This window comes from Protopterus annectens, chromosome 7.part0, assembly GCF_019279795.1.
Source record: "Protopterus annectens isolate FY-2018-M chromosome 7.part0, PAN1.0, whole genome shotgun sequence".
Lineage (NCBI taxonomy): Eukaryota > Metazoa > Chordata > Ceratodontiformes > Protopteridae > Protopterus > Protopterus annectens.
The window spans coordinates 33,641,061-33,656,794 of record NC_056739.1 but is presented as its reverse complement, the minus strand read 5'-3'; the positions used below and the strand labels follow the sequence as shown (position 1 = coordinate 33,656,794).

General features: G+C 38.1%; 1 protein-coding gene across 1 annotated transcript in view; it reads right to left on the bottom strand.

Annotated features, from left to right (window-relative positions):
* LOC122806222 (complement receptor type 1-like) overlaps positions 1 to 15,734 on the bottom strand; it is a 424,151-nt gene that overhangs the window by 223,014 nt on the left and 185,403 nt on the right. The window contains exons 6-7 of the mRNA XM_044076465.1: positions 11,485 to 11,581; positions 4,864 to 4,937 (exon numbers count right to left, since the gene is read on the bottom strand). Of these exons, the coding sequence (XP_043932400.1) occupies positions 4,864 to 4,937; positions 11,485 to 11,581 (171 nt within the window). The remainder of the gene's footprint in view (positions 1 to 4,863; positions 4,938 to 11,484; positions 11,582 to 15,734) is intronic.

Here is a 15,734-nt window from a genome sequence, read left to right as displayed (position 1 = left end):
ACATTGCCAGTGTTTGGGGTTTACAGCTCAGTCTAAAATGTTGCAGATGAGAGCTAAATGTCTAACTGGACTGTCCTTCCTGTGATGAGGACAGTGATGGGCACAGCTACTGACTGACACCTGGTGACTGTGAGAGAGATATGGTAGCCTGATAAGCTCTACGCAATGTCAGAACTTGGTTGGAACCATCTATCTGAATCTATGTGGCCAGCTGTGTCTCACTGGCACAGTCTGAGAGAGGGACAGGAAATTGTCTGAATGTCAGTGGGTAGTCATCAATGATCAGTGCCCCCCATCTTGTTCCAAACTCAGTAAGGCACCCTAATACCAGCTGTGAAGAGTATAGCTAGAATGTTGCTATTCACTTTTCACAGGGGGTACACAAAGCAGCATTTAGGGAAGACCAAGAAAAAGTGACTGCAAACGCTGGTTATGCAGGTGCCATTTATACATAGCACTGTCTTAAATCCCATAGTAAACCACTCAAAAATTTGCAAGTATGTCATATTACTATTTTGAGATTATGGGTTTATTGTGATGAATCTGTTCCAGTTCATTGATCTAAACCTACTGACTCCTGACCAGAAAATGTATTAATTCTTATTAGTGTGAGATTAGAGATCTGTGGGGGTAAGGAAGTTTCATCTTACTTTCAGGATCCCTAGATCATGGGATTAGTATATGTAAAGACACTGTAGTTTTGGGGTGCATGGGTATAATGCATGCAGCCATTCATATGGGGGTGCAGGGAACATATTGACATGCAAAAATGCTTTAACATTTTCTTCAGCTTTCAAGTCCAATAAAATTGGATGGGTTTGTTTTGCCATGTAGGGGGCAGATGAGTTCTTTATTGAATTTTAGCAATGGATGCCACATTTTTCAGTGCCAAAGCCCATCACACACACTGAATATTCTGATCATCCTCAATGTCATTTTTAAGTCATGGGGAAACAAATGATCTGGCTGTACATATTTGTAGATGTCCAGTATTAGCATACCATGTGATTTCACCCAATGAGTTAATAGCCTGAATAAACAGTCTCAGCAGGCTAGGAACAAATCATAACAGTGTGTAGCATCGTAAAAATATCCCTTATCATATATCATAAAACCCGGTTAATATATTTGTCATTTTAAATACAGAAGCATTCCCAGTACAGCATAAGTAGATTGTTTGACTATACTTTAGAATCACAGAGCTTCAAATCAAGTATCTGGGAATGGTATTTAAGGAGAAGGGAAGTTTGAATGAGGGGACAAAGCTAGACTCAGAAGGGCTGTAGCCAGTGTCTGGGGTAGTATATGACAGATGATTGCCAAAAAGCTGAAAAGTAAAGTGCAAGCACTACATCTACAGGGTACAGAAACCTGGACAGTGAAGGTAGAGCAAGTGAGGAAGATGAGGGTAACGGAGATGAAGGGCATGATATGGGTGGTAGGATGTTCCCTGTGGGACAGACGAAGTAATGATGGCATTGCAGCAGAAGGCATAGTAAGTCCACTTTCAGATTATGGTGGTCTGAGTACATGTGCAGAAAAGCAAAACTCGGTTTGGTGAAGATTATTTGGGAGAGACAGGAAGAGAAAGAAAAAAGAAATTTAAAACATTTGGCAAAGAGATGGTTGAATTGTGTGAGAGAAAACCTGTAACAGTCAGGCAAGACTGTTAAAGAACGTAGGTTTGGCAGTGAATCATAAAAGATGGTGACAGCTGATGCACCCAACTCTGGAAGAAAGTAAAACAGTTTTATTTTTGCCTGCAGTCCTTGCCTCTCAAATATCCCTAAGTCTGATATTTTTGCTCTGTCCCCTGTATTTTTGTTTGGCAAATCACTAAAGATTGCTGTCAGTCAAAACTGCCAAAATTTGAGTTCCATATATATTATTTTTCAAAACCTGTTGTTCCTTTAACTTTTAAAGTGAATTAGAGTGATAATTAAAATATGTCTCTCATTTTTATCCTCTGTCTCCCCAAATTTCTTAAGCAAATAAAAGAGGTGTGTTGCTGTCTGTCAGAGCTCGCTAAGTGCTTTATTGTCTTTCAAAGCTGTCAAAACACTTTGTTGATTTTTTTGTAAGTAGAAGTACATGGAACAGATAAAGCTCAATGCACTACAAAGAATTACGGTCAGGTCTCTAATCATAACCTTAAATTATGTTTGCTCAACATGGATGCCAAGATCCTCACATCCATGTCTCAAATACCTAATAATTTGGTTATGATCGGAGACCCAGTCATAATCCTCTGTGTAATTAATGAATCTTTTATACATTTTGCCGCCTTGAAGAAAAGTGTGTTCAAAACCCTCTACATTGAACATTTTAGTGTCAAATGCAGGGGTTACCTTTCATCTTTATTTCGTAAATGGGACATTTTGGATGTCTGATTCCTCACTCTCATTTCAGGATTTTCTGGATTCATTGTATCACAAGGCACCTTCTGCGGGTTTCCTCTCCTTATATTTTAGTAATGGCAAAGCTGCTATTCTGTTGTTTTCTCAAGATGAGAAGATGCTCTGCATTTCTGGTTATCATTTTATTTCTTCCAATATTGTGTAGAATATTACATTACTAAATGTAGTCAAGTGTCAAAGAGAACACACACTGAACTTCAAAAAGTGGAAAAAATATTTCAAATATTTAAAAGCGTTATAACCTAAGATTTCACCATTATGTTTTAAGATCATTTCCCCACTATGAGAGTTTAAGGTCTTTACCATGCATTATTGTATTTACTCATTATAAAAAGGAAACTTTCTGCTAATCAAATAAATATTACCAACCAAGAACTAGATCCCTGAGACAGGCACATGCTGAAACCAGGTGATGAGTCACTCATTTTGGTTAGAACCTGTAGATACTATAGTTATTTTTGGCTTAGACTTACATAGTTAGACAAAACGTCCTATACAGATATATGTATAAAATATGAAACTTTTCTGAAGATAAATTATCCCATGGAGCAGCCACATATGTCCAAGATGTGATTTGTGATGTGATACCTATTCCTTAGGGTAACGTGAAGTTTCATTGGACCTACGTAAAGCACAGCATAAGTAAGAAAATTAATACACTTCCAAAGTGCATCCTAATACCCATTACATCTTGTTGCTTGTATTTAATTACAGTCATACCAGTGAAACACATTTTTAACATAAAAAGACTGAGTGCAACAAAACTTCATTCTCCCTAACCAAATGGAAGGAGGTTTACAACACACCCGAATTAAGGTGCTTTGGTTAAGCTGTAGTGTACAACACACCCAAATGAAGGTGCTTCGGTTAAGCTGTAGTGTACAACACACCCGAATGAAGGTGCTTCAGTTAAGCTGTAGTGTACAACACACCCGAATGAAGGTGCTTCGGTTAAGCTGTAGTGTACTACACACCCGAATGAAGGCGCTTCAGTTAAGCTGTAGTGTACAACACACCTGAATGTAGGTGCTTTGGTTAAGCTGCAGTGTACAACACACCCGAATGAAGGTGCATTGGTTAAGCTGTAGTGTACAACACACCAGAATGAAGGTGCTTCGGTTAAGCTGTAGTGTACAACACACCCGAATGAAGGTGCTTTGGTTAAGCTGTAGTTTACAACACACCCGAATGAAGGTGCTTTGGTTAAGCTGTAGTGTACAACACACCCGAATGAAGGTGCTTTGGTTAAGCTGTAGTGCATAACACACCCGAATGAAGGTGCTTTGGTTAAGCTGTAGTGTACAACACACCCGAATGAAGGTGCTTCGGTTAAGCTGTAGTGTACAACACACCCGAATGAAGGTGCTTCGGTTAAGCTGTAGTGTACAACACACCCGAATGAAGGTGCTTTGGTTAAGCTGTAGTGTACAACACACCCGAATGAAGGTGCTTCAGTTAAGCTGTAGTGTACAACACACCCGAATGAAGGTGCTTCAGTTAAGCTGTAGTGTACAACACACCCGAATGAAGGTGCTTCGGTTAAGCTGTAGTGCACAACACACCCGAATGAAGGTGCTTCAGTTAAGCTGTAGTGCACAACACACCCGAATGAAGGTGCTTCGGTTAAGCTGTAGTGTACAACACACCCGAATGAAGGTGCTTCGGTTAAGCTGTAGTGTACAACACATCCGAATGAAGGTGCTTCGGTTAAGCTGTAGTGTACAACACACCCGAATGAAGGTGCTTCGGTTAAGCTGTAGTGTACAACACACCCGAATGAAGGTGCTTCAGTTAAGCTGTAGTGTACAACACACCCGAATGAAGGTGCTTCGGTTAAGCTGTAGTGTACAACACACCCGAATGAAGGTGCTTCGGTTAAGCTGTAGTGCACAACACACCCGAATGAAGGTGCTTCGGTTAAGCTGTAGTGTACAACACACCTGAATGAAGGTGCTTCGGTTAAGCTGTAGTGTACGACACACCCAAATGAAGGTGCTTCGGTTAAGCTGTAGTGCACAACACACCCGAATGAAGGTGCTTCGATTAAGCTGTAGTGACATTTTGAGATAGACAGCAGAGCATGTGTGGACTGATATGTTTTACTCAACCACTCCAACAGTTTTCCTTGAATGCTCTGAATGCTCCTACTATATCTTATGTCAGAATTTACAGAGATGCTGGGAGTACAACTGCATCTGGTGAGGCACTTTAATAGCACGATGTCATGCTTGTCATAAATCTTAAGCTGCCAGCCAAAGGGAATTTTTGATCCTCTTTCTTGAAGTCTAAGCATCTTAATTGTACAGTATAATCTAGATAAACATATGCATCCGTGACAGACAACTGATACCTCATAGATCTATGACTGCTTCTGCATTTCTGTTTTTTACTGTGTACATTTTTCAGGGCAGGACTTCAGGAGTAAAAACATTAAATCTGTACTTACGCTGACAGGTAGGAGCCTCGGAGTCCCAGCCAGTAGCTGTGCATGTCACTCTGCTGCTTCCGATCAGGCTGAACCTAGACAATAAGAGAAGCAGCGTAAACAAGGAGTGTCCATTTTCTAATCTGAAGAGCCTGAAACACTTGAATTGCATGAAAGGAAAGCTGTCAGCACTTGGTGATGCTTCAAAGAAGATGCATTTTATCCGTTTTGTTAAAGTATTAAAATGCTTCAACCCTGTGAATTTGCAGATATAAAACAGTGCAATACAATGACTGTTCAAAACCAAGCAAGATGGCTTATACAGAAGCATAGAAGACAAATCAGTAGCTTAAAATAATAAAGAAAATTTAAAATAATAAAACAGAACTAAACTTAAAACATAAATGTTCTGAAGAATGGATGAATACCTCTGCCAGATCTACAATGAGTCCTCGTAAAGAAGTGATATTATAAGGATCTAATGAAGGAAAAGACAATCTCTCCAGCCAAAATCAGGGAAGATAACTGATTCCAGAGGAACTGAGCAAGGTATGCAAAAGAAATCACACCCAATGTTCTAACCAAGGCTTTGGAAGTGCTAGCAGCCCCTTATCTGACAACTTAAGGTAAACGGAAGCCAGATCATGAAGGGATTTGCAAATGACATAAAAACTCTTAAATACAGATTTGGCTGCAACTGGCTCTCAGCACTGATCCTACAGTGCAGGAGAGATGTGACATGACAGTGACTAGGCCATCAAGTTCTGGAATCACTGCAGGTACAAGATATAATCCTCTGATAGCCAAAGTAATGAAGGTGTGATAACTCTCTACAGTGCAGGAGAGATTTGACATGACAGTGACTAGGCCACTATGTCTGCTTTTGAATGTTCCAACTTAGTTTCTTTGTTTCTCCAACTTAAAACTTTTAAGCAAATTTCTAGTAGAATAGCTTGAGTAGTTTTAGATTTACTACTGATTTTTACTTTAAGCAAGCTTTACTGTCTAAAGCAAATTACAGATTATAAGAATTTCTTTGTAGTGGCAGACTAGCTCAGGTGGATTTTCTCCCAAATTTCCTTACCATACAACACTTTTGTTGGTATGCATTTAAGGCATATAATCAACACCTCTCCCTAAGTAAGCATGTTCCTGAAATATGGAACTTTTCCAACATCATATCTATCACTAAGCAAACTCCAAACTCCCAGCCAGATCACTGTAGGTCTATTGTGCACATTTCATTGCTGGTCAAAATGCTCAAAAGGCCACATTCATACAAGTGAAGGCTCCCACTGAAGCATATGGCTTGCTCACAGAACACCAACATGAGTTTAAAAAGGAGCACATTTCAACTACCGAATTATCCCTCACAGATATATTTCTTAAACCAATGGATGCAAGGAAACTCACTTGTAGATTGGCTCTGTGGTACAGAGGGTTGGAACCCTGACTGTGACCTAGGTGACCAGAATTTGATTATTAGCCCCAGTGCTGGAAGTGCCAGGCAGGGAGGAGAAGGCATGAATGGGTTAACCTGCTCACCCCTTCTTTATAGAAGGCAGAAATTTGAAATCACTCGGAACACACAGGACAGTGTTATCTCACTGATGAAGACTACAGCGACCATCACTTGTGATGTGGGGGAGGGGCGGGGCTGTGGAAGACAAAGGACGTTCTATGTGGACAGCCATTGCTCGGACTTTCCCAGGCAAGCAGCAGTTCCATTTTTCACTAAGCCTTCTCAATGTATAACAGATCTACCTCTACATAACAGTTCACAATGCCCTAAATTGTAGTTTGTTTCCATAATTGCTCAGTGGTAAAGGGTTTATTTGAGAAGCTAGACAAAACCTACAATTCTCATCTTCATATTATACCCACTAAAATTTATATCATGTGAATTATATTCTCTGCAAACCATTAATCAGTTTCTACAACCTCACATTTCTCACTGATATTGTACCTCCCAGTTTTATCATCATCATCCCTCTTTTTCCCATTTTTCTACAAGGGGTCGGAGTATCGTGTTAACTGTCGCCAACTCTCTGGATTCAGTGCCACACTCCTGCCTTCTTCAACATTCATGCCTGACTGTCATAGATCTTCTTTCACACAATCCATCCACCTCATTGTTGGATGCCCTCATTTCCTCTTAGCTTCTTCCTGCCTGGTCCAAATCTTCTTCACCAGATTGTCTCCTTTTTTTCCTGCAGGTGTCCAAACCACTGTAATCTGTTCCTTTAATCTTTCCTGCAATTGGAGCTACTTTGCTTCTGCTGTTATATCCTCATTTCTTTGTCTGTCCCACAGTGTGTATCCTATCACCTTTCTCAGGCACTTCATTTTCATCACCTCGAGCTTCTTCAACCGTTCTGCCTTTACTGCCCAGGTTTCTGTACCATACAGTAGTACTGGTCACTCCACTGTCTTGTACATCTTACTTTCTAGCTTATCCCATTTGTAAACATGGAATAATTATTCCACCATTAGCAAAGGCTACTGCTCTGTCTTCTGTTAGTCATTTTCATCCTATACGTAATATTTGTACTCTACCAAAATTGTCTCTAAGGAAACAGTACAAGTACAATATGTCAGTCAAACGATAAGGCCTCAGAAACAGTTGCAGCACCAATACTGCATTGTCTTTTACAGATGAATTTTATACTGATATAAACAATTGTTCAGGACCTGTAAATAGTTCTTGATACTGTGGATCATTCTTTACATATAGAAAACTCAAAATATGTGGCTTCCCCTTCAAGAACTACCTTCCCAATATGACTTTCAGGGTGCCTGGGCATAAGTGTTAAACACAAATAATTCACATTTGGTAGGAGTTCCTCGATTACATATTACATTATCGAAGTTTTGGTAGTTCGAATACCATATGGTCGACACCATATGATCGAAGTACTAAAACTTCGAAAATGTAACAAAAAAAAAACAAAGAAACAAAAGTAACTGCTGTGAGCAGGGGGGGGAGCCCCCCTGCACCCCCCACACCCCACCCTACTTAAATATACCAGCTACGACATAGCACTTTAATGGAATTAAGTGTGGGAAAGGGAAGGTTTCCCTTTCCTATGCTGTAGCATGATCTCGGAGTTGGTGTATTTCAGTAGTGGGGGTGTGGGGGGTGCAGGGGGGCTTGCCCCCCTGCCTACACCCTTCACTTTACCTTTTTTTTTTTTTAATACAGTTTTCAGAGCATTCGAAAATATAATTGATCATTGAAGGTCGACCATTAGCGATTCGAACAATTGCATTTTCGATGTTGCAATAGGAACCCGAGTTCTTCAGGGATGTGTACTTTGGCCTCTAGCTTTCTCATTATTAATAAATAATTTCCTTTTATTATCTGCCAAACTTGAATTGTGTTTTGTATGCAGATGAAATTGATATAACTAGGGCTCTTAAAACACTTCAGACTCTTAGAACGCCCTTACAGAATGATTTCATCTCACTTTGTAATTGGCTTACACAGATAAGTTAATTTTTAATAGAAAAAAAGACCACAGTTACACTATTTGACAACCCTCAATGACCATATAAGTTCAATATTCTTACTGTATAGACCCCAACAGTGCATCCCACCACAAATAGAACAGCAACATAATTTAGGTTTATCATCTATTATTGGGCTAGATTATCATCTCTCCTTTTATCATCAAACTCAGGTCGACAAAACTGTATAACAATTAACAACAGCTTATAAATTTTTACATTTACTAACAATTGAAGCAGGAAAAGCTATAGCTATTAATGTTCCTCTTCCCATATTATAGTACTGACCACCCTTAATTACCCTTCTTTCTACACAAAATACTTTTCCATTACATGCTAGTAAAACAAAATCCTATGGTTTATCAATCTCTCTTCTTACTCTGAGCATCAGTGCTTTGCGATTCAAACAAACAAACGTTAGCACTTACTCTTCCAGCCCTATTGTTGCTTCACTCGTTGATATCTAAACTTCTAAATGATAGATATTGCCCATCTATTCATTTCAAACTCATATTTAGAAACAACACAAATTCATTGCAGGATAACTCAGAAACATAGCTTATGAGACCTCACTTTGTGCTTGCCTCAGCTGAAAAAGCTTTTTCTAAAATTACCTGTGCCTCATGGAACAGACTGCCATTGGAACTTAAATAACTTGATAACATTCTTAGATTTAATAAACAGTTAAACTCACGGTTGAGCAGAATAAAGACGACTCATTTGAGGATTATGGATAACAGATAATTGGTGGTTCTATTACTCTGCTTCTATGGGGTTCCTATTAGATGACCGAAGATGCATTATATCGAATGCGTCTTGGTCGGACTTAAAACAACAAAAACGCGAAATAGCGAAGCGGCTTTTAAGCAAATTCTTTCCCAGGGAAAGAATTCACTTGGCCGCTTCCATTACTTTGCCATTTTCGGCACTGTAGTGCAATCTCGGAGTTGGTATATTTAAGTAGGGGGTGTGGGGGGGTGAAGCCCCCCACTTTATGTATTATTTGAAGTTTTTTTTTCTTTTCTTTTTTTTGAAACAGCGATTTTTTTTTCCCTTGGAAAAAAAATCGGTGTTCTGAGCTTTCGAGATTGTAAGCTTTCACTTACATGGGTTCAATTATTCATCATTCGCTTTTTTAAGCATTCGATGATATAATATTGACCCCTTCTATGCATATCTCTCATCAGGCAAACTTCAGATCTACTCAGTTTCAAAAGACTACCTTTATTTGTTGTAAAGTTTTTATCTCTTTGTTCTAGACATGTCTATTTAATATTTTCTAGCATTCTTTCATACTTCTTAACTTATCACCTTCAAACTGTAAATTATATTTTCTTGTTCTGGAACTTGCCACGTAATGAACATCTTTACCGTGTCTTTTTATTTATACTCCTACTCTGTTCTATTCATTTTCTAATTCATAATTTCTTATTTTCCTTCAATTAGTTAGGTCAAATTTAGCTGTAGATTTTTGTATCGCTTCTTGATCTTTCCACATTATGGTTTGGTGTACATTGCTCTCTATACCTCACTGGATTTTCCAACAAATCATTGCTGCATCGAATGCCTGTTGTCTTTGTGTAATCGTATTATTGGTTTGTATTTGCTGGGTGTACCAACTGTTTTAATTGAAATGTATGCACTTTCGTTTTTAATATGTGTGTTAAGATCATGACTGAAAAGGGGGCCCTAGGGTCCATATCACATAATGCCTAAGTAAATAAACAGATAAAGAGAAAAAATAAAAATAAATCTGTACCTCAGTTTTAAAGTGTCCATACACATTTCACTACTGTACTCTCTCATCATAGCTGCCTTGCACATTGATAACAGAACCCTGTACATGCTCCATTTGGTTTGTTAGTTTTCAGGTAGCACTTTCACTGATGACATGCCTTAAGGTGGTCTCCCTGACTCTGTGAACTAAGTTGAGGTGTTATAGTTCAAATGTAAGTACTGTAATAAATCTTCTGTTCTCCTACCTCCAGGAAGTAGCCAGTCAAGAAGCTGCAGCACAAGTCATTGTAAGTGTAGGGGCTGAAACATGATTGTCCAAAGCACCTTTAGAGTGTTTCCAAGGTGGATAAGAAATCCTGGAGACATCAAGTCTTGCTACCATATAACCACTTCTTTCCAGCATCCTATTTTCACTTAATACTTCAGTGCAGTAAAAGGTATGAAATTCAATGGAGAGCTACTGATGCCTTTTGTCATAGAAACACCACAGCTCAGTTTCTTTCCACACCATCCAAATGCTACACCACTCCAAGAATCTCCAAGGACAGGCCTACTAATCACTGTGACTTTTAGAATAAGCAAAAATTATCTTGAGAAAATTAAGACAATTCTGCTAACATAAGACTTTCTTGAAGACAGATACTACACAGTATATTCAAGTATCTGTATGTCTCCCAGGCAGTTTATTGTGGCACTGGGTAAATCTGCCTCATCTATGCCAGGTGGTAATGCTGCACCAGAAGATCACTAGTCCCTCCCTCTGGATAGGAAGAGCGGCCAAATTTATTTAGTCTCAGCTGCACCTGTCCCACCCTTTCTGACCCAGGCAGATCATCCAATAATCCCTGTCACTGACAGTGCAGGCATCCTGAATCTTTACAGAAATGGTGTTAATAGACATCTGCAATGTTCTTAAAGATAAAGTGAAGAGTAGACATTACTCTTGTCGATATAACTTTAAAAAAAAATCTAAATGTATACATTACTGTAATGATGATGATGACGGTGGTCTTATGAGTTAAGCCCTATTGTTAATCCTTAGGGAAAAAAATCAGTCATGCTGCATGTATATAGCTAGTCAGTTTAGCCAGTAATGTTCAAGAAATGTAGACAAGTTCCATTATTAAATAACATATTAGAGGTCTCTGTGTTACATATTTCTGTTTTTGTGATGAAACCTGTGTTTTAGAATGCAAGCTGTATACATACATTTATTTTCTGTGACATTACATGTAAAATGGTGGTGATGTTACATCTTTCTCAATGAAATCTGCCTACAACTGCCACTGCTATCATTCATTTACAATTAGGTCTGCAAGACCAACATTTGCTTTAGCTGCAATTTCTGCACTGGAACTTAATAGTTAGGTAGGCGAAGCCATATAATCCTAAACTCACCCATCATTGCAGGAATAAGTGGCCACAGCATCAAGGGAAGCATCTGGTAAATCAAGGTAGCCATTTTCAATGTTTGGAAGAGGTCCACAATCTGTACCTGAAAGTGTAGAATTCAGACATAAAAATATGGTTTTAGAAAAGAAGACTATACCAGACTTTGGCTATCATTTGCAGAAGATATTATTTTTATTAATTTGGGAAACAGCAGTGATGGTAATATTAGAGGATTTACAAACTTGAGAGTAACTATCAAACAGTGAATGAATAAGTTACAGCACTTGAAAAGCATTTAAAAATGCACTTGATGAAATGGTTCATATAAAAACACAAGCTTTCCAAACTGAGGTTACCAGACAAAATAAAACCAATTTTACTGTCCTGGCCAGAACTAACCGAAGGATTCAGAAAGAGCCCCACCACTCCTTGTAAAATGGGTCAGTTTCCATAATGCAGTATTTTGTGGTCCAGAAACATATTAGGCACAGTGAGGAAACACCTCATCACTGATTAATTTGCATGCACCTGGATTGCCATTAACTACTGCGAGTATAACTCAGTACTTTGCTGTGATAGTTAAGACTGTCAGGCCATGCATCACATTGGCACAGATCCCCCAAGCCCGTTCATGCTCCAACACACATACTTACAGTAAAACATACATACCACGTACCTCTTATTTGTCCTAGAATTGAGATAACCCCAATATCGCTTATGTTTTTGTCCGTACCATCACAAATCATATATCCTTACAGTCAGTTAATAATCCCAGACATGAGACTATGCTAAAGCTTTCACTCTATTAAGTTTTGTGAGTGAGTCCTGGCTGCAATTTACATAATCTCCCTGGTGCCACCTAATGTGCCTCACAGCTTTTTAACTGAAGCTTCCCCTCACTGTCCCTCATAATTCATACTATGGATCATGAAATACAGTATTGATTCAAACTAGCTATTGTGTGAAAATGTAACTACACTAAAACATTAGGGAGCATCTCGGCTTAATGCTTTTTGCTCCTATGTAAAGCCTGCAGGTTTTGGAACTCTTCCCCATTTCACGTTGCATTACTTTTTAAAGACTTGGGAATTTGTTATTTTCACTTTGCATTACTTTTTAAAGGCTTGGGTAATGTGTTATTTTCATTTTACATTACTTTTGAAGACTTGGGTACTATTTTAGTTTCTCTGGTGTACAGTGCAGAGTACAAATGTCCTCTATGGGGGTGGGAGTGTGCAGGGTTTGAATTGTTTTTTTAGTGCCTTTAACGTCTGGTATTTATAGTCGCCCAGGTATCTAATGCAACCCCAATGCCTATGTCTTTTGTAAGTGCCTTTAAGATATCTTGTTTAATTTAAGCCTTGGTGCCTAGAGGTTTCCCCCAACACATATCTTTAGAGCTATCCCTGTTGTCTAGTAGTCCTCCAACCCACATCTTTAGATTTATCCTTGGTGTCCAATGGTTCCCCCCACTGTTGAAGGATTTGCTTGTTAGTTTAGGGGATATGGAGGTATGACTACCCCTTAACCCACATATATACATGCAACATACATTCACACACACACATATCTGATTGCTCTGACATACAATAATGCTTCTCTCATTATAGATCATGTAGACCCACTATTGATTTATGCCTACTGTGCCCCATGACTCAGATGAGTTTGTAGTATCTCTGGTAAGATACCCACAGTATAGGCAAGGTTATGACTCATGATGACTACATGACCTATGGCATTATGAAATTTTATTTTCCTCTCCCAATCATTGTAAGATAATGATAAGTGTAGATGTACAAGCTGTAGAGCCTTTTTGATGGCACTAATTAAAAACTCTAGAAATTTTCAGCACAAGCAGCTATTTACCTTTATCATCAGCTTGACATGTGTTGTCTTCATATGTAGTATTATCTAACCTTCAACGATTCTGTATCTCTGACAAACCACCATTCCAACACTCTGTTAAATTGACATGTTTTGCTAGTTTTACTGTATTTCTGAAAACTTTGCAAGGATGCAGTGATATGTAAAACTCATTCTCACCCATTATTTGACCATCCGTGTTATACTTTTACATTTTTGCTGTCTGAAATCTACTCATCTATTAAAGTTTGGCCACTGATGCCATTTCAGTAAAATATTTTAGTAAAATATTTTTAACTCCTTTGATTTTTGGAAAAAGGATACATACTTTGCAATGAACCATTATGTTTTACCAGTTCTTATCCACAAAAGGTTCCTCTTATTTATCACCAGTTATAATCATTGACTTTGTATACTGTGAAGCTTAGCTATTTTCCCATTATGCATTTAAGGTCATTGTAGAATGCTTTGCAGACATCTGAAGAAATGGACGCAGTCATAAGAAGTGGTCTCTTTTTGATGGTGTGATGATAACTCTTACTATAGAAATGCTTGCACTTGGTCTATATACCTGCACATACTAAAAGTTGCAAAAAATGTTAAGGTTGCAGGTGAATCTTTCCACAATCCAAGCTTTGACTTAACAAGGGATTAAAAATGTTGTAGGGTTTGCTTTTTTGAAATATACATGCAAATTGGTATTAACCTTGATATGTTTCTAAATTTTTATGCTTGCACTGTAAATAATCTTTCCTATGCGATACTTTTAATGAACTTTTTTATTGTCATAGACCATGCATATTTGGACAGGATGTCAGTAACTGTTAAAACTTATCTCTGTATTTAAAATAACTAATATTTCAGTGAGATCAGCCTGGCATTGTGCCCCAATACTGCTAAAAATCACCACGTTCCTAAGAAAATGCCCCCCCTTTGTGAGTTTGTAGATAGTGTAAGCAGCACGCAAAGTTAATAGTTCTGGTACCAGGTTGTTGGGTTATGGAAGGTTATGAAGTTTCCTGTTTATTCTTCACAAAATGCATAATAAATAAAATGTTTATATGTTTATGTTAAAAACAAAATGAAAATTTGATGTGTGATCCTGCAAGATATAATTTCACATAAGTAGTAGCTTTATATTTAAGTGTCTCTTAAGTATCCTGTCTGCACTAACAGTTGAAGGCAAAGTAAGTGCTGAAGGAGTTAAGGGGTGTTATGCTTTAAAGTGTCAGGTATCAGTGGAAACCAGATCCAGGGGTGTAGCAAGCAAATTCCATTTTGTACTCAAAAGCTCTTAATGCTACCCCCATGGACACCTATCACTTAAAAAATAGACACATCTCTGTAAAATGCTGCTCCCCAAGCATTTAATACATATAAGTAACATTTCAGCTGTTCTCCCTAAACTATTGTTGTTAAAGGCATTCAATTAGACAGTTGCAGATAAAATATAACCTGAAAAAACATGTCAATATGATGATCAGAAAAAAGGTACTCAGTAGAGTACAAAGAACATGCCTGGCTACACCTTTGATCTTTGGCAGTACGCTCGTGCCCATGCCTGACTACACTTTGACGTTTGACAGTACACTCGCGCCCATGTCTGACTACACCTTTGACCTTTGACAGTATGCTCGCACCCATGCCTGACTACACCTTTGACCTTTGACAGTACACTCGGGCCTTCTCAGGCTGGGAGATGTCTTTGCAAGGATGTCTGTGAGATAGTGTGTACTGGTACAAAATGTTAAAAAGTTGCAATCAATAAATCTTAAACACAGTTGGGCTATGTTTTAAAAGACATTGTCAAATGTTCACATGAAGCTCTAAGAGAGGATCACGAGGACATAAAATATTTAAAAACATTATTTGTTAAAAGCTATGTTGCATCAAAGTTCTGCATGAAATTGATAAAAAAGTATACAAAGTATTTAAAAAGTATATAAAGTATTTACCTTGATTCTTTGAGACTGATCTGAAAATTTTACTAAGCAGTCTCTCAGCGCTATTTATGAAATAAACAAGTACTTTGCACATCCTAAAGTGTTATTCTTGACTCAACACTGAAAGGTAAAACTCTTTTTTTTATTTATTTCTGAACTTTAACAGTTGTTTTACTACAGCTTTTATCACTTTCAGACAGCCTATGTATGCTACCATACTGCCTGGCATCCTTGTGACATAACATATTTCTTAAGCATGTTCCTCATGTTAACCTAAATGGTATATAAAAATAAAATGCATGCCTCTGTATAATGCTGCATTATTTTTATTATAACTCACACAGTTGGAAGGTGTTTTGTTGTTTCACAAAAATGTACACAATTTGTCATGATGCTTTGTGGAACACACAATACTTTTTAAATCCTGCAATAGAAAATAACAGTTGCTTG